This window comes from Lepidothrix coronata, unplaced genomic scaffold, assembly GCF_001604755.1.
Source record: "Lepidothrix coronata isolate B3197 unplaced genomic scaffold, Lepidothrix_coronata-1.0 Scaffold73, whole genome shotgun sequence".
Classification (NCBI taxonomy): Eukaryota; Metazoa; Chordata; class Aves; order Passeriformes; family Pipridae; genus Lepidothrix; species Lepidothrix coronata.
Window position 1 is genome coordinate 1,825,309 of NW_016690253.1, and position 20,494 is coordinate 1,845,802.

Below are 20,494 nucleotides of genomic sequence, written 5' to 3' on the forward strand. Positions count from 1 at the left end.
GTTTGGGTTGGATATTGGGAAAAGGTTCTTCATCCAGAGGATGGTTGGGCACTGGAACAGGCTCCCCAGGGAAGTGGTCACAGCACCAAGCCTGACAGAGTTTAAGAAGTTTTTGGATAGCACTCTCAGGAACATGGTGGAATTCTTGGGGCTGTCCTGTGCGGGAACAAGAGTTGGACTTCACTGATTGCTTTCATCTCAGGGTATTCTACAATTCTACAATTCTAAGTGCTGTCATAAATTTAACAAGTACAAATAAGTATTATGAGTGCTGTAGTAGAACTAGCTACTCCCAAGATACAAGGGGTACCTATCCCAGTATGGACTAGAAAAAGCTTGAAAAAATCATTACACAAAGTAGATAAAGTAAGACATAAAAGGTGTATTTGAAGGACTTCGTCTCAGAAGTTGTTTTTCAGAACATTCAGAACTAAAGCGTAAACATAAGGGCAGAGCTCTGCTGCCTCCTAAAACCAGCCATCAATATTCATGGGTGTCAGACACGCATTTACAGCCTTCTGCATCCCAGTGGGTGCCAAATAGGTAGGTAAAAGCCTGTCACACAATTTCCGTATCTCAACAACACCAAGACCTTTCTATACAGCTGCTGCCTCTGATTGGGGACGAAAATAGACATTTATAAAGACAAGCAAAATACCCCAAACATACCAAAAATAAACACACTGAAAAACAAATTATACGTCAGAAGATGGAAATGTGTTGGTCAGAATAACAACTGGTCTGTCCCGATAACTCCAGCACAGCTGGAGGAGTGAGCCTCCTGCCAACCTGTCAACAGGAATAGAAATCAACCACCCAAAAAATAGCCAAGAATCAACAGAACCTTATCAACCATCCTGCCTTGCCCATAAAATCTCATACCTAAGAGCTGATAGAGGAACCAGGCGTTTCATGTTTGTATATTACCCATTGAACTTTCTAGTCCTGAACCCTTTTCATCTAGGAAGCAAGACAGCATCTTGGAGGAGAGATTCACTCACTGAACCCACTGCTGTCACTGTGCTTATCAAACTGCCTCCAGGAATGGTGAAGTTTTCCGACAATAAAACTTACCACAAGCAGAAAACAAGGATGCTGGAAAAAGGGAATATATATATCTGAAACTAATGCATGAAACCAAAATGTTGATATAGCACATGTTGGTAATCACAGCCTAGGCTCCATGACAGGCTCGTGCACAAATTCCCCTCATCTCATTAGCATCTTTAGTGATAATTCTGGCAGAACAGCCAGTTGTCCATTCAGGAAATGGTTGTATTCCATCAAGGAGGTAGCATGGAAATAAGTGCAAGGTAGAGCAATTGGCGCGTGGCCCCTCTTCCATCAATGTAATTTCCATTTAATTTCCATGCAAGCAGATGAATCACATCAGAGCCTCTTTCCCAGCATGTGTTGACGAAACACAAAGTAGGAACTTAATGCTATTCTTACTGTTAAGTCTCAGGGAAGTGAACTAACCTACGAGGGTATTTGTGCATAATTTAAAGAATATTAGACAACTCTAGAACCAGAATTACAAGGGATGTATCATGTGAATTGGAGAGAGACATTAAAATTATAATTTGCTGAGTAGAATTTAATGACATCAATTCAACAGATGGATGGGAAAGGAAGTAGAAGAAAAAGTTGAGTTAATCTTGAGTTAATTGACCCAATCCTGGAAATATTCATAATTCAAAATAATGTACTACATTGATGTATTTGTCTTACAGTATATCCAAATGCTTTTCAGAGATTTCACCTTGCTTCTCTGTATTTCTTTCCATCTGGTGTAAAGCAGCTGTCTATATATGTATTGGCCTGCATAAGGGCAGTGATTTTTTTCTATGCTTTTGAGCTCAAAGGATGAGTTGCCCCATTACTTGCATCTGTTCTAAAAATGCAGCAGTCTGTTCATGAGGTCTTGGTACGTGGCCATCACTCAGGTTAAGCCCTTAAGGCAAGAAATTACTATATTATTGTATTAATCGCATAAAGAGTATGAACATTACCACACACTAGAAATATTACTTATTTTCACAAAATGCTGCCCATAACACAGTGCAGTAAAAGCCCTAAATATGATAGAGTGTACACAAATACACCAAACAGCAAAATTCTGACATGAGACATCCATCTGCATCCAACAAGAGGAAACAGCCTCAAGTTGCACCAGGAACGGTTTAGACTGGATATCAGGAAACATTTCTTCACTGAAAGGGTGGTCAAGCATTGGAAGTGATGGAGTCACTGTCCCTGGAAGTGTCCAAAAGACACGTCGATATGGTGTTTAGGGACATGGTTTAGTGGATGACCTGGCAGTGTTAAGTTAATGATTTGACTCAATGGTCTTTGAAGTCTTTCCCAATTTTAAAGGTTCTATGAACACAGGATATAATTTCCAAACAGAGCAGGGCTGAAAGAGTTTTTCAATTGCATGTTAAGTCAAGACAGAGCACAGAAATACAGGCGACCATCCTTGGAGTCCTTCTGTGTTCCCCTTACATTCTCCACTACCTGCAGCTGCAGCCAGCACAGGAAAATGAGCCAAATGTTAATCCTTACAACAGACTGCAGGCAGGACCATTCCTGGAAATTACAACTGCTCCTTGACAGGTGCTGAGGAACACGTGCTACTATCTGGTTCCTCAGCCCAGTTTCAATCTGCTGAGGTCAGCAAGAAGGGATGGCAAGTGCTCAGCACGAGATAATAGGTCCTAGATATTCGGTGGAAGTGTTGTCAGATTTAGCTGCAGGCACCTTCTAGGAAGGGAAAGAGGGTGTTTGTGGGTGAGAGAAAACAGAAGTAAAAGTAATAACTGGTATGGGGTGTTCAGGGTGGGCAGAGTGGAGGAAGCTGTTGAGATGCACACCCTCTGTCACACCTCGGGCCAGGCTGCCGTGCTCACATCTGTGTTTTAAACTGTAGGTCACAAATACGATGCTTTTAAGCGGACAATATTTTATTTCCCACTTCCCTAGGTTAATGTTTGGGTAAAGATTAGGAGGAGTTGTTATATCCTTTCTGCTCTGCTATTCTGTGGAATTTACTCTTCCTCTCTCCTTTTTCCCATTTTTTTCCCTTTCCATTTTCTTCCTCTCACTTTTTTCGTTTTTTTATTTTTGAAATCACAATGTTTACAAAAATCAACAGAAGCAAATGGCAGATCACAGGCATCTCCCTTGCTCACTGAGCAGATGCTGCTGCTGGAGCACCAGGTGTGGTTGGGGAGGTGGTGCACATTTTAACTGCATCCTTCTCCAGATGGGCAACAGACTGTGAGAGAGAGGGAGACCTGAGCCAGCTGATCCCAGGTGAGTTTGGCAAAGGGGCATCCAGGCTGGGACTAGCACCCCTATCTAAGACAAAGTCCCTGTTAAAAGCTATCCCAGGTAAACCTGTACGTACAATGACATGGACTAAAATTAACCCATTTTTGATAAAATGACTGCAATTCTGGTTAAATCCTTTCTCATGATTTTAAAATTATAAGAATAGGGGAGTAAACATTCCTAAGGAAGACTCTGGATGGCTGTGTCTCACACGGATCCATGTCTGGATCTGGTGCTGTTATTCCTTTCAGATGAGGCTAAATCTGTCTGTGGAAAACATATTACCTATCTTCATTTTACTTCTTATCTCCATGATCCGCCTGGCACCTTTATAAAGCACCAAATTTATCTCTGGAACAGTTTATCATCATAGGGTCTTTCTTTTTATGTATAACAATTCCGCTTTTCTCATTATCTTGTATCAATTTCTGGATTGCCACAAAGCATGTAAGTTTATATTTCTTTTCAACTAAACTCATAAAAGTTAATTACAATGAGGCAATGCACTTACAAAGCTACTACTGGATCTAACAGGCTATTGTCATAGAAAGTAAATAAAGATTCATGCATTTTAAAGCACATTTAGCTTCACTGATCTGGAAGCAAATTGGGCATGAGAAGATTGCACTGACAGCATTAAAACTGCTGCTGTATTTAAATTGAAATCAGTAAAACAGACATCTATAAAACAGAAATGTAACTCTATACACTCCAGGTTTTTGGGGACTTTATGCTCCTGTGAGTTTTAAAACCTGTTGCAAAAATTTTTAGCAAGAGGATGAAATAAAAACTATAATTGGATCTAAATTTTCATTTGTGCTAAATAACAACATTTATAATGTGTGCCATTCAAAGTTATTCTAATGAGTCATTTTTGAAAATAAAAGATTTATTTTGGATGGGCAATTCTCTATTTCACTGGGCAGGCAAGACACGCTCATCCAATTTAATGCCTAAAATATGAAAAAACAGCTCCCTGATTGGGTGCAGAACACAAGCTGTGGGTAAACTAGAAAAATACAAGGCCATATGTTCAACTAGTGTAAATAGGATTTACTCCATCCTCCAGAGTATTTTAACATTTCCCTTCACCTCTCAGGAGCAGGCAGGGCAAAAGTGGACTCTGCTGGGCTCTCCTGCCACATTTGTAGAGGTTTCATCCAAGGAAACATCCTCACTGAGATGCCAGGGGGGGTAGTTTACATGGCTTGTGCTTACCTAGAACTGCTTCCATGGTGGTTTGGGGTGACACCACATCTCCAGCTGAGCTGTGGAGCTGATAATGGTGCAAAAAACTTGCCTCCGCTTACCAAGAGCACACCAAAGCTTTGTTACAGAAACCTGCCCTGCAGTCTGCTCTCACTGCCAACTAGCTTCTGGCTTTATTTCAGACCACAGCCTTAAATAGTAGAGAGATGATGGGCCTGACCCAGTGATGGCTTCCTGAGTCCTGGTAGAACTGTAAGAGCAGAAATTCTGATAACTGAACAAATCTGCAAATGGGAAGCAGGCCAGTTTATCAGCTTTTGAAGGAAAGTTTCAAAGCACAGTGGCTTCTCTTTGAAAGAAGAGGGTTTTTTGTACGAAGGTGCACGGAGGCCTTGTTTTTTTTCACACTGCAGTGTTAGGACTTTCTATTTAAAACCTGCTTATTTCAAGAAAGTTCAGGTTTTTGATTCTGTAATAAGTTGCTCAGAGATTTGTCCTGGCTTTCTGTTGCTTCCCTCTGAAACACAGAGATCCTGGGCTCAGCATCCCAGCAGAAGGCAGAGCTAAAAGGAAAGAGGCTCTGGAAGATGTAAGATATGACTGCAGCAGCTCAGTGTTTTACTAATACTTGGTGGCAAACAACAGGACACAGCAAGTCTGAAAGTTCTTTTCTTTTCACTCCTGCATTTCTGTGGGATCAGGAAGCTCCTCTTGTGATCTTTGTGATTTCATTTTCCTATTTGAATTGTGTTGCCCAGCACAGTATTTTTCTAAGTTTGCTTCCTGTGTCTTAATATTTTTTTTTTAACCAAAACCACTGAAATGAACAAAAAAACCCCTCAACAGTATCAGCCAACCCAGAAGAGGGACATTCACTCCTTTTTCAGCACGAGAAGCAAAAGCACCTTAGAGAGAACCAGTCTCACCAAGCCAGTGCAAAGGCAAACACAAGAAGCTTTTCACCCCAAACTGCATAAAGCAAATGAATGTCCACTAAGACACACTTTAGGATCAGACCCTGCCCAGATCAGGAGCACATTTCAGAACTGAGCCAAATGTTTCACTCAGCACAACATTGGGGTCACCTTCCCTGGACAAATGCCAGCTCATTTCTCTCACCTACATGTTCCATAAAGCTCTAACAGGAGACTGACTCGTGCTTTGTGTGATGGTGCTGAAACTTGATGAACAGCAGTGGCATGAAAGGAGCTGCATTGCAGTGGCAGAGCTTTCCTCAGGCTCAGAGGAGAGCAGCAAAACATCTCGGACCCTTCTGGATAATAAAGGATGTGCCACAGTCACGCCAAGAGCTACAGTCATGACCAGGCAGGAGGAGAGAAAAGAGGCTGGAGGAGGCAGAGAATTGCTCTGGCAAAAGCCCTGACCTCTCCGAACTTACTGCCAATGCTCCCACTGATCTCTCCTTTTGCATTTTGTAGGAAGCCATTCCCCAGGTCCCCCTGTGCTCAGACTGTTACCTACCTGCAGCCTGCTGCCACTGAGCAAAACAAAGGAGGCAGGAACACATTGAGAAAATAAAACCCAAGGTGTTCTGTAGCATTCCTGTTCTTAATTTTTCTACATTTAGGAAAAAAAAAAAAAAAAAAGGAAGTACTTCTCTTTTCTACTTGAGGAGTCACCTTTAATCTCAGAAATATGGCCTCACGCTTCCATGCAGCATTTTCCAGGTTAGCACAACTGGTTTTGTTGAGGCCTTTCTGCAAGAGGCTCTGTCTGTGAAAAAGCCTGTCAAACCCCCAGGGCAAAGAATGAGTCTCTGTAGCCCCCCTTGGCAAGCTGTGAAAATCAGGGCTACGGGCACATTTTCCTGAAAAAGGCCAGGATGAGCTCTCAGCCTGGCACTGCTGCAATGTCCGAGGCTACCGGATGGTGCACGTGTGGCTCACACACAGCTGACCCCCCTAGTGCCAGGCTGGGGTGCTGGCACAGAGCCCTGCTCTGGGCTGCACACCCAGGGGCTTTGGGATCCCCTCAACCTCTCTGGAGGGGTGTTGTTTGACAAAATCTAACACAAACTGATTCAAAGGGTGTGCAATCAATAAATGCTTTGACAGCCGTGCAACCTTCTCCATGAGCAGCCCTCGTGATGGAAGCTCCCAGAAACAGAAGCTGTTGGAAGTGTTTTGTGCCCTGTTCATCTGTGCTGGACTGAGCAGCCTGAGCTCCATGGGCAGCAGCATCATCCCTGGCAGATCACAGGCTAAAAACTCCATTAACCCACAGTAGGCAAAGGAGCTGGTTGTCTAACTGCAAGGGGTTTAGAGAAGAAAAAAAAAAAAAAAGCATGTTTACAAATGTGAAATGTTTATTGTTCTCTCGTGTTTTCTCCTAACGCTGGCAGATTGACAAGATCCTCTTGTCAATGGCAACAAACACAGTGAGGGCAATAAAGAATACCTCTGCCTACACCAAGAAGCCAGCCACAGGCAGAGCTGGATGATATATAGGTGGCACAGAGCAAAGAAATTAGAAGAGGCAGGTGGTAAAAAATTAAATAGTAACAGTTCTGCCTCTGTATCTGACAGCAAAAATTGCCCTTCAGAGTCCCATAAACTAATGCTCCACAATGTGGATTATAGCTGAGCTCAAATGAGTCACAAGGACCTGGCACAAAACTGCCAGGCCTTACCCACAGCGGGTCAGCAAGGTGCCATTCAGACTCTCTCTAAAGGCTGGCCTTGATTTACTCTGCTGAAAATTATCTTTGCACAACAAACCCTTTGCTACGTCACCCAGAGCTCAGCAGTACAGGAAGCAAGATGAGAGATCTAAGGCAAAGGGGTCCTCTGCTTTCCTCCTGGAAGTAAGGAATGATTTGCTACGTGTGAATGAACCTGAGCAATGCTGAAGTAATGGGCAAGAAGTTATGGGGAGCAGCTCGTATGGGAGCTGTCAGATCCTGGGAGCTGTCAGATGGACACACTGAGCCTCTTCTTTGGAGGAAGGTGCCATAGAAACCTGCTCCTGTTCCCCACAGGCTCCAGAGCTACCCAGTTCATGGCACATTCCAGCAAACCACAGAGTGGATCTCACTGCTTCACGGCCCTGGAATGGCTTTTTGCTCTTTGAATGTGCTGGACAGAATTTGAGCTTCTCAGCAGTGTCACAGGGTTGGAAACTCATTGTCATTCAGCTATAGAATAAGCATGAGAATTTTCTGATTTTTGCAGGAATAGACTTATATTAAAAAGGTATTTTCAAGACAGAAGTCCCAGCTTATGGCTTAAAATATAGTCTGATATGCCCCAGTGATTAGTGTTTTACTGGCTTAATTTTTAATTTTTGTGCAACAGATCATCATAAAGCTGGCAGAACAGGGACTTGGGATCCCACATGCTGTAAAAATACTTCACCAGCAATGAGAATAATCCCATTTCTCTTGACCAGAAAACATCAGTTTTCCACCAATGCAAGCCAAAGCTGTGTAGGATCCTAATGCTATTTCCAAATGTGATCAAGCAGAGCATCATCACAAGGTGCAATATTTTCGGGGGCTCTAGAAAATTCTGCAAGTTCACATTTAGCTGCATCAGGGTCCTATATTCAATGAGATACAGAAGATATTTAGTATTCCCCTCCTCCTCTCTAAGCACAATTTAAACCTTGGGTAGTGGAAGAGAAGCTGTTACATGGATTCAGGCCACACCATACAGAGCTTTCTTTCCCAACAGCAACACAGATACACCACAACTTAATCCCATTTGTCACATTAGGTAAACAGGCAGTTGTTCACGTGGAGAAAATTCAGTAGCAGGACCCTCAGTATCTGAACTAAAGTCTTCTATGTATTTAATAACCTGGGAAGAGGGTGAATAATGATGTAGCAGGTTTTTAGATTTCACAGGTTAGCTGAGGTTACAAGAAAGATGTGGGGACTTCAAAAGAGAATAAATGTTGCTGGATGAGCACATAATGTAGCAGCCTATGGTTTTTTCTGATGGAAAAAGATAAAAAAGTAATACATCCTGTTGGATATAAATTTCACTGCACACATCCCAGGTATGAGGTGTCACTGGAGAGAAAAAAAAAATCCCATCTCTGAGTTTAAGATGTAGATAGTACAAGCAGGGTGAGAGTTTCCATTCACTTACACCCTAGCAGAATAATAAAATGTAGTGGTTGCTTAGCACAAGCAGAAACATCATGCATTTAAAACTAACATGCATAAACGATAATTTATGAAGGTAATGCAACGGCCATCTGGAACTTGGTGCAGTCAAGATGCATCCAAGCCCCTGCCTTGACATGAGCTTTAAAATCCCTGACCATTTCTAGATATCTGAATGTCATACCAAAGGCTAAACTGCCCTGCTTCCCCCCTCTGCAGGGAAATCAACATCCAAGTCTGCCCAAGTGCTCAGCACATCTCTGTCACCACATGATAACGAAGGTAATTATCAATAATAACAATAATGTGGATGTAAAGCTTCTCTGGCAGCTGGGGCTGCATCCAACACCAGCCTCCCTGGAAGCTGCGTCAGCCCCCAGCGTTACAGCACTGCCTGAAACCCAAAGGAAGGGAGAAGCCTCCACTTGGAGTCACAGATGGGTCTATTGGTCGCTTGTTGGCTACACTCTGGCAACTTGTTGGCAGCTATGAACCTTTTGCATTACAACCAAGAAGGTTTAATATCTTCTGTAATGTCCACTCAGAGCAGCTGACGAGATTCTCTTGTGTTCCTTCACCGGTCGGCAGATAAAGAGCAGCCCTCTCTTTCCTGCCCATAAACACTAGACATGATGTAAACCCACCACTGCTTGTCCCCAAAGTGCTCAGGGTTGAGCAGAGAAACTCCATCTGTTGTCAGAAGCTCCATTATGTGTAAGATACCTGATGCCCTATCACACCAGTATTTTTAATTAATCAGATGTTTCTCCACTGAGATTAAACTCTATGTACATTTCTCATTTACTCTACCCAGTACATGCTTATTAATTAGCATACTAATTTGCCTAGTTCTTTAGGAACTATGTGCCAGAAAAAATGCTGTTCTAAGTTGTCAAATGCAACTCATCGATTAGTGTAAGACACTTAAGAAAGACTAATTGATAAATATACCAGAGCCCTGATTAACAGGTGAAAAATCCAGCATGCTGCATTCTGCCATCCCTTTATAATAAGATTCTTAAACTAACTTACAACTTGACTTTTCCTTCTTTTAATTAAGAAAACCACAAGTAGTTGTGGAGGGTGTCGGTTCAATTTTCTCGTTATGCTTGAAGTGAAATCTACTTCATTTACCTTATTAGCTGAAAAGTAAGAAAATGAGCCTACTCTGTAAACTAGAATTTATCGTTGGGGCTGAGAGACCTGATGTGGAACCTTAAAAGTAACTTCATCAGTCTTCTTTTCATTATGTGTATTTTTAAGGTTCCTTTCTGACTACATAAATTAGAAGTGACTTCTACAAATCTACAAGAGATGTGCTGCATACCTTTCTCAGCACAGCACATGGCAGCCTTTGAAACAGCCCAGTGCCAAATTATGTAGAATGCACAGGGCAAAATATACAGAGTAAAAACGACTGAACATTCACAGTTATATTTCCAAGAAGTAACACTCTCCCTGCTCAGTTCATGGCCACGAACCCCAGGTACTCTCACAAGAATTCTGCTGATGTGTGAATATTTTCCCCCTTAATCACTGACAGTGGTTTGTCTAAAACCAAGTAAAACAGAACATAAAACCTACAATTGTATATATGTGAATTTCCTGATCTCTAGCCCTTAGAAAGCAAGATAAAGTCCACAGTCGTCCTGGCTACTGTGGCCTCCAGAGTGTTTGCAGGCTGCTCTAAGGAGAACGACTTTTTAAAAAAAACTATGGCTCTAAGGAAACGAAGCCAAGGAATATCACATTATACAAGAGGTCAGATATTGTCCCCAAAACCAGTGTGTGCAGCAGTGCAGAGATGCCACTTGGTGCCACCAGATCAAACAGACTCAGGAATAAGTGATGGCTCTCCAAAGGCTGTCAGTTGTAATAACAGCACGTTGTGACTCTGCCAAAAGCCTTTCCAGCTGCTGACTCATGTTGCCAAAAGAACTGGCACCACCAAGCTGAAGATACCTGCCTCCCACCCCTGCCAAAGCTAAAAACAGCCATGGGACTCTGAAAAGCTGGATGCCTCCATGTGAAGCTGAGGAAGACGCGGCTGTGTTTGGTCCAAGCCATGTGTAGCGATGAGCGATGGGTTTAACCTGCTTTTCTTCTGTGCTCTTGCTCACATCTTTTGTTTACATGAACCATCACATGCTGAGGTTGTTGGTGTGGCCTGTTAGTCTTGTATCCTCAATGATTTTTCTGGATGCTCAGAAAAGGGCATCCACATGTAATGGTGGATTTCAAGAGGAGCAATACCCTTGACACAACCTCAGTCTTTTTCCTTTGGTCCTTTCTCAGACATATCCAGTCAGGACATAAACTTGTGGGTATCAAACCAAGTGGGTTTTTTTCAGGATGAATAAGGAAATAATCACTTGGGAGAGGGTACAGACTTTGTCTACTCTTTCTGGCAGCCTTCTTCCCTTGCTGCTGGAGTGGCACAGCCCTGGCTGCTCACATCCACGATTTGTAGCTTAAATAATATAAAAAAGTGATTGCACAGGGGTCCTACTCAAATCAAACCACGAGCTCCTCAGAGGCTCAGTTTTCCCTCAGTGGAGCTTCTCCTCCTCCCCTGACAAAGCCTGAAGGCATCATTCCTCTTTGGTCCAGCCCGAGGGAGCAGTGCCAGCACCCAGCACTGCTCCAGCAGCCTCCTCATTTCTCAAAGTATTTCCACAAATTTTCCGTGTCTGTTCTGAAGTTACAACTTTTGCCAAAAAACCTATTTATTATTGTTTGTCTGTGGAGAAGTGTTTGGGCTATCAACAGCTAATACTGGTGCTCTGGCAGAAAAGAGGGATAATTACAATTCCTCTTCAAATAAATGATATTTCCTTCCTGCTAAAGATGCAGGATGCTTTACACCTTTAAACGACCTCAAGTAATCATTTTCTAGGGCAGAACAGAAAATCCATTTCTATTAGTTTCCCAAGACCTTGAAAGTATGTATGTAAGAAGACCACTTCCATAAATTCACCTTTTTAGAGTCACTGGGTAACACAGAATTTATGCAAGTGCAGGTCAGTCACATAATTCAGTATTTATATGCTGCCTTTCAAGCTCCAGGGAACTGGAGTAAAATGCTAAAAATAAAATACACATGTTGTAATACACACAAGATTTAGAGATGGAACTATTCTGACAGTTCAAAATAAAAGGCTTTGTGGATAAGATCTCTATGGCTAGATCTGCACCTAAATCATGTATTGATTTAACTCACTGTAGACAAGTTATATAAGTTTTGGAATGACATATGGTTGATCAATGTGTTTTAGAAATTAATCTCTGTCAGACTTCATCATTTAGGCAAGTAAAGAAGTCAGATAAATATCACTACATTTTACTTTATAGGACAGTAAGCCAATTTCTAATCAAATTTGTAAGTAAACAACATTATTTGTTTCCAAGAAATATCAATATTAAAATACTTTTCAAAGAAAACTTGAAAACAGACTTTAAAAAATGAATAATTGTTATCTATTAAACACGCACAGATTATATCGATATGTGAGTATACAAACATGATGATCAGAGACACAGGAGAACGAAATACCCCTTTGTAACATCCAGGGAAGGAGAGACCCAGCACCACACACACAAAAAAAATGGATTTGGAGTCTCAGCCAGATGAAAGTTTCATGTGTTTGATATTTTAATTCCTCACTGGAGTGCAGGAGCAATGCCCCACTTACTGCAAACGCACCAACCCTAATAAGGTAGGGGAGAAACAAATGCTTAGACCTAGACAAGCAGGCCTCTCAGGGTTTTAAAACAGAGAACATATTCTCAGGGTAGAGATAGGGAAATAGAGGCATGGAAAGGCAAAATAACCCTCTGCAAGGCACAAGGCAAGCTGAGGTACAAAGGCCAAGAGTAAAGGCTTTTATTTGAATGCCAAATCTGCCAGTACAAACCTCCTTTCTTAACTGTATTATTGCTCAAATCCCATTGATCATAGTGGGAGCCCAAGGACTGTTTCTGACCTGGCTTAGTGCTGGGTCAGTCATGAGCAAGTTCCTCAGCTTTTCTTGTGTCCCAGCATGATTTTGGGGCAGTCCAACCAAACGGTAAAAAGCTGACTCCCTGTCGCAGATTCTCTGGGTGGCCTCAGCAATAAAAAACCCTACAGTGTAACACCAATTCATGGGTCACTCCTGGCAGCACGAAAACAAGCTCTGCTCCCAGCAGAGAATGAACCTCTCAGCACAGACCCATGACCAAGTACACACTGATACACCCTAAGCCACAAGCACAGGAAAAAAAATCACAAAAAGGTAAATCACAAAAGGGCACAACAGGTTGCTGCAGCCTCAGGGGACTCCTGGAAATCCAAACAGTCAAACAAGGAGGGAAGCCACTTACCGTACAGGACTGCAATGAGCGACACGGGCATGACCAGGATACCCACCAGCATGTCTGCCACTGCCAAGGACATCAGGAAGAAGTTTGTGGCATTCTGCAACTTCTTCTCCAAGGACACAGCCATAATTACCAATATGTTCCCCCCAATGGTCAGCAGGATGACAACCAAGATCAGGAGGGCTGGCCAATTCTTCTCCCTCACGGACATCCGAGAGACTTCGCCCTTCTCAGAGGCGTTGAGAGGATCAGATGTGGGCAAACTCTGATTCAGAGTCAAATTGCTGCTTAAGGACCAAGCCATCAGACCACCATGCAAACTAAAATCCAGTGTGACAGACACTGTCGTTAAGCTGAGCAATATTCCAGTGCTACTTAAAGTGCTCATTGTCTGGGACTGGTTTTTGTGTCTCTTAACCGTGCTTCAGAGACGAGCCCTTTTCCAAATTGCAGGTCCAAGGCAGATGCCGAACATCACAAAACCTGAGCCAGAAAATCATTTGATCTCCCATAGTGAAATAAACCTTACATAAGTTAGCGTGGAGCTCTTCTAGTTTCCTTGGGTGTGGTAGATGACAACCATTGACCAGCAACCTCGAGGGAAAGCAGACTTTGCAATCTCCAGCTTGTTTCCAAGTTCACCATTCTGAAAAGTCAATAAAAAGGATATTCTTCACTGAAATCACAGCATACACAACACCTTCTTTACCCCCCATGCAACTGACATTCTTATTCTTCCCCTTCCTGCTGACTGGGATGTTCTCCAGACTGCAAGTAATTTATCTGAAGGGTACAGACTACGTCTACAATTGGGGGGAGCAGAGAGGGAGACAATCACATCAGTGTGCTCTGGCTGGTTAAAAGCTGATTATCACTAATTAAGTGTTTTGTGAAACCTGCAAAAGCGAGTCTGAAGAGCAAAATATGTTTCAATTGATAGCCACTTCACAGATACTTTGCTGCTGTGTAAAATAGTGATTGCATGAAATTCCAACCAATCCAGATAGCTTGGCCAAGCACAGAGTATTCCATTACCTAAAATGGGAGGGTTTGTATATATTTTGCATATTCTGAGGTAAAATGAAGGTGTTGTAAAAACCCTCAGATGTTAATGATTAACTCTCCTACAATAATAAGTACTATAGTTTGGTTTCTATCAGGGTGTGAATGGTGGACAGGAAGCAATATGTATTAGGCAACATTATGTGGTGCTTTGCTGTAAATCTGAAACAAACAGACAACAGTTAAGAGAAAAGAAAGGACAGACTTTCATAAAAGCTGAGCAGTAATTTCAGTAAGCCTAGTCCCACCAGCCTGCTGCCCAGCACGTGCAGTGCCAATACCTTCAGCACACACAGCCTGGAGGACAGACTTCCTCAGAGGATCTCACATGATTTGTGACAGTGAGGGCAAGTCTGACTTCCCACAACAACCCCTGACTGCCCACATAACACAGGCCAGAGAACATCCTGCCTCTGAAGCCCCTTAGCCTCCTACACAGAGCTAATTGGGCAAGTCAAAGGTACCCTTGACTTCAGGCACGTGCCTAAACCCACTGAAGCTAAGGGGGCGTTTTCCTAATCCTGGCTAAATCACAGCCTCAGAAACTCAATCTTTTTGACTGCCAATCCTGTACAATTGGCAGTTTTGCTTTGCATTTCCACTGCATTGGAGTCAAGACCCTAAAAACCATGTGCAGCACAGGGCTAAAATCACAGAAGGAAAGCACAGTGTAGTAGAACAATGTATGGAAGCCAACTAGTAAGTAGAATAAAACCAATAGCATGCAACTTATTTTAAGCATGTCCTCAACTTTATGTTTAACCCACAGGAAAAGAGTTTCTATCACTGTTAAATAAATTACTAAATAAAAGCCTGATTTTAGCTGTTGAATGCAATGTGGCACACACGTGACACAGCAATTTGCTATCCAGGATCAAAAGCTGAAAGTAATTCATGGGATTACATTAGGTTTTATGTAATGTAAGAAGTGCTCAGAGTCCTATAATAAAATGTTTAACATTCATGAAGGTTTTGGAAACTTGCTAATGGGCTTTGTGCACAAAAACATTTCTTAAATGAGCAGTGCATACAATGAACCCAGATTTGCTTCTGCATTATGGTTAATTAGTCCCAGAGGGTCTCTAAACCTCATATTTAGGAAGAAGTTTTGCACTATGGGCACAAAAAGTAATTTTGCAGCTGCACATTGCAGATGACTTAGCAAGTGGTCAGTGGACCATTTATTTTTTCCAACTTAGCTGGTCTCAGTAAAAAAAAAAGTCTCTAGAAAGTTTCTAAATACTCTAGAGTATTTTTCCCAGAAGACAGCTTTTACTTTAAAGCTGTGATGACAATTTTTCCAAACCACCTTTCCACAGTGAAGGAGACACCAGGCAGCTTTCTGGCACTTGAGCTTTGCTGTGCAGGACACCTCCATTAGAGCCAGAGGGAATTTCTGGGTCTCCAGAAGCTCCCTGTGGCTCCGTGACTCTCGAGCACTCTTTGTCAGGACAAGCAGAAAGGTCATGCCCAAACATGAGGGCACAGTCAGGCAGCTGGATGCCCAGCCTTGGTCTTACTTCTTTCCCAGGTCTGAGCTCCTGGAGGTTTTAGAGAAGGTGATGCTACCTCAGCTCTTACCAGAGATGTGGATGAGCTTGATGCTCCTGGCACAGGCCAGCTGGGGCTGCCAAAGGAACAAAGGCAGGGCATGCCTTAACTCTAAATCATAAAAACAAACAAATAAACAACCCAACACACAAAACCACACCACAAAAAAAAAAAAAAAAAAAAACCAACAAAAAACCCAACTGCAAGATAAGGTCTCTGAATTAAAAGTGGCTATTTTTAAAAGTGTCTATTTTTACAGCTGCTCAGGACTGAATTCTGAAATGGTCGTTCTCTCTTGCATTTTACATATTAATTTTGAAAAATCCTATGTGGGAATTTGACTACAGCAATGCTCTAGACTGGGCTCCACCCTCAGAATTAACTGTCCTACTGCTTTGCTAATACTTTTGTTATTATTTTACACAGATCCTGGCTTGAAGTCATCAGTTTTCTTTTTCACTGCATCTCTCAGTCTCCACAAGGGAAAACTTTATGACTTATTCCTTCAGCTACAGTCTTCTAAGCACATCACTGTACCAGAAAAATAATTCACAATTTATTCATGAATTCTGCATTTATTTGAGAACTATCTCCATAATTTTAAATTAAAACATGTGCCCATCACAGACTTTTTTCCAATAGCTAACTTCAAAGCACACATACTGAATTTTGTGGTCAGTCATCAATTCCAGTTCAATCTACTACTGACAGTCCTTAAAATTATAATTTAAACATTCAGCAAAAGCAAGTTCTTTTCTATTCCACTCTTGCTTTTTGATAGAGCAGCGTAATGAATTCTTTCAGCACATTCTTCTCCTTCAGTCTTTAAGTCCAGTTTGAAATAAGCTAAAGGTAGAAAAACATTTTTGTTTATCAATAAACACACGAATTATTTAAATCAGAGTTTGGTATGCTGAAGTTTTCAGGTATTCCAGGGGGTTAAGGCAAAGGGAAACAAAAGCTGCAATGGTTCATCAGTCTGTAGTGGTGGGACCCCGAGGGAAGGGGTCACATGCCTTTGTGAGTGTTTACCACCATTACACTTGCTAAACAGAAAAAAACCAAACCTTTCTTGGAATAAACACAATTATTTTTTCCTCTGAATTAAATGCATTCATCTTTGGTTGTTTTACCCTTCAAAACTCAGGACATTTTTTCCTGGAGAAAATCAGCTGCCTGCTGAGAACTCAAGAGGTTCCCCAGCCCCCAGTCAGGATCCTGCCTCTCCTGGACAGGCTGCAGAGCTCCTGGAAACCATTTAATAAATCTCTGGGACTCACACCCTGCATGTTAACAATGTGCATTTGAAACTGGGTAAGAAAGTAAGGATTTTCAGGTTAGACCAGAAAAAAAGATCCTGAGTCTCAGGTAAGTCTTACCATAAAAAAAAAACCAACCCCCAAAGTACTTAATGATCAAAAGCGATGACTTTCAGCAATTCCTTCCCCACAAGAAAAACAAGCAACATCCAATGGCATCAAAGCTACAAAGGCCATATCCAAGAGCTATTTTTTTCCCTCCCAAACTATTGGCAATAGCCAGTTCTCCAAGTCGCACTCACACTTCATCAATAAGCAGACGAAAGCCAACAAGTTGCTAGAGATCAAACAGTTTTAAAGGAAAAGTTTTTCCTTCAGCCTTGGCTTTGATGGTAGACCTCCATCAGGGAAAAAATAAATCTGAAGGTGACTAAACTGAACTGCAAGTACTGCAATTTTTGTCAGGAAAAGAGTTGCAGATAGTTCACAACTATCCGAGCCAGACAGTCAGCTGACATAAATTTTTATAGCTCCATGAAGGCCTTCTCAGAATGGCAAATAATTTTAAATTATATAATAGGATACAAGGTTTAGGCTCGAGAAGGCAGATTTAAGGCTTCATTCTTCACTCAAAAACTCTACTTTTCTTGCTATTTGCATCTTTACTAATTTATTTGTGGAATCCATTGCCAAATTCATTTCCATTTTTCTTTGGAACAGAAGGTTGCTTTAAAATACATCTTTTCATGGTAAGCTTGCAAGGAGCCTTTTCATTTTAGTGATTGAATAAAATCACATTTTTCTATTTACAGAATTCTGTATTTTAGGCAGGTTTTTTTTAGCAGTACTAAGAAACATCCCTATTTCTGTGCAGTTCTATTTTTAAACAGTGTGTCAGAATGGAGCAAGTCCAACGGAGATGACCAAGGTGATTTGGACTGAAGCACATTAAATACTGGGTTTGGTTCAGCCCAGAGAAAAACAGTTGAACAGGGATGTGTTTGCTGCCTACAGCTCCCCGCCAGTGCTTACAGAGGAGACAGGGAGACTCTTCCAGAAGCTGCACAGCAAAACAAGAAGCAATTGTCACAGTGATAGATCTAAGGAAATCATGTATAAAACAAGAAGAAAACAGATAAAAGGAGTCACAGTGGGAAGGGTCAGACAAGGGAAGTGGGTCACAGAGAGACTGCGGGATCTCCATCCTTGGAGATGCTCAAAACACAGCTGGGGATTGCTCCCAAACACCCCATCTAACTTTGAAGTTAGTTCTGCCTCGAGCACGGGGTTGGACTAGAGACCTTCAAGAGGTCCCTTCCAGCTTAAATCATTCTATAACTGGATCAGAAATGTGCTAATGAGCAAAGCTGTCCAGCCTGGGGGAGCTTTCGAGCTCCTGTCCCTGGATACACCCCCTCTCTTTGTCCCTATTGCTCAAGCTCAGGATAAGACCAGCACATCCTCTCCCCTTTGGTTTCTCCAAGGTCAGAAATAAAATCTGCATGCTCAGATGGGAAAACACACCTGTGAGGACCCCAGCCTGCCTGATGTGGGAGCAGGGCCTTACAGCTGCACCAACACACACTCCTGTCACACCAGAGAGATGCACACACCGGTGACAAGTCCTCACCTTTGAGCACCTCCTGAGGCCACCTGTGTCTAAGGAACCTACAGTTCAAGAATATTCTGAGAAGTGGCAATTTTGGAAAGCCCCAATTCATTTTAGTCACTTGGTAGCATCAGGAAATCTTCCTGTCTTTCAAAAGCAGTGTTTACTCTGTCAAAACAGAGGCACATCTTCCCAGCCATGCAGTGGGAAAAGAAAAATCAAAACTTAATGGCTATTCTGCAGATACCAGCTTCTAAGTTTACTGCAGTCCAGAGAAGTGGTTATGCCCAATCTAAATATTTTCCTGAGCTACTCCTTGAACCTGGGAACATGGTATTAGCACTTTGTTTAGGGACTTTCCTTCCAAGGAAGAATTTGATACTTGCTTTTCAGTTTTGCAAGAACTTCTGGAAGTTTGCCCAACAGGTATTGGGGATAAATCAGCATAAAAAACACTTAATAAAACCTTAGGGAAACCTCCCCAAATGCAGTTTTCCACCTATTTTTTATTTCCTACACAGAAAATAACTATTTAATTACTCACAAACTAAATAAGAATATTTCATTTTTTTTTTCACAGCAAGAAGAAAATGGATTTTTGCAGACACAAGCTCAAGTATTGATATTTTGTAGAGTCATAATCATGAATCACTACCATGCTGTCCCAAAACCAAATAGCATCAATTTCCCTCTCTGTATCTTCCCTCATCCCGAGTCAGAAAGGCATTAATTTCTTTTCCAGGCATTTCAAGGCAATACAAGCACACAGAGAGATCTTAATCTACCTTCTGGCAGTAAGACTAGCATCCTTTTTATTTCCCCTTTGTGGAAGAGCACCTGAGAACCTCACAAGAAGATGTAGATACTCTGCCACTCCCTCCAATGATAAACTTGCTCTCTTGGCTCAGAAATCCCCAACAGAATAAATCTGAATCTCATCACATACTGTCCTAACTTCTGGGAATGATTACACCCTAGGTGTTCATTTCTATGGCTAGATATAATTCCAAACTGCCTCTCTGATTTTTTTGTTTATTTGTTGTTTTTTTTTTTTTAATTAATACACATGTCCCCAGTGGCTGAAATTCAGCTACTCAAAAAGACCAGCTGAGCATCCCTCAGTCTCCTTGGCAGGTGTATTTTTCTATTATTATTATTGTGTTTGCAATATTTACCTGTCACTGCACGCAGAGTTAATAGTGAATTAAAATTTGGATTTTGCTTCATCCTTATTGATAAATAACTGAGAGCATTCAATAACAGCATTAAAAAGACACCTTACTATGGGCATTGGCTAAGGATGGAATGGTGCCTGGGGTGAAGCAGCACCTCATTTCTATACCAGTGATTGTCCTCACTCCCCCTTCATGATGCATAACAAGCCTTGTTATAAATCTGGTTTGTTAAGGAGATAAGGATGCACCCAAAGACCCCCTGATGAAGGTCAGACAGCCTTCACTGCCACTTCAGCTGATGGAAGAGGACCAAAGTGTTTATTCTGCCTCTTGTGTCAATGATAAACTCTGACTGAAAGTAACCACGACCCTCATTAAGCCCTATTTGCATATTCACTTTCACACCCCTAGGAATGCAAATGATGAGAAGAGAGGACGTGCATTACAGGTACGATCAGTCACCAAAACCCACCTATCACAGGTGATAGTTCCACCCTTTTGGGAAGGGACAAAAATTATTGCATAAAAGAAGGGGAGTTTTGAGACAAATAAAGAGAAGAGAAGGAAAATAAAGAAGGAAAATAAAACACCTCTGCTTGCTCAGGATCAGTTGACTGACTGTATCTCCTCCTCTCCTGAAGGGACACCTTCATATGAGCTTTGCATCTCCAACCTGGCAATGTTCATTTATTTATATAATAAATGTGTTACTATACTTTCTGTCACAACACATATTAACTCTCTGTAGTTAGTGCATTTCTCACAGCAATCCTGATGCTGCTTTCCTGTTGCTTCAGTAAACCACACT

At 41.8% G+C, this 20,494-nt stretch overlaps 1 protein-coding gene across 6 annotated transcripts in view; it reads right to left on the minus strand.

Moving 5' to 3' along the window:
* The window catches only part of HTR2C (5-hydroxytryptamine receptor 2C), a 214,693-nt gene that overhangs the window by 24,991 nt on the left and 169,208 nt on the right, over nucleotides 1-20,494 (minus strand). For 5 of the 6 annotated variants that reach the window (XR_001875542.1, XM_017819350.1, XM_017819345.1 and 2 more), the window contains one exon: nucleotides 13,034-13,676. Coding sequence is in view for 5 of the 6 variants with exons in the window: in XM_017819350.1 (XP_017674839.1) it covers nucleotides 13,034-13,418 (385 nt within the window). In the remaining variant the exon portion in view is untranslated. Of the gene's footprint in view, nucleotides 1-13,033; nucleotides 13,677-15,673; nucleotides 15,720-20,494 lie in introns of all 6 variants that reach the window. The other variant, XM_017819347.1, reaches the window with a different exon arrangement.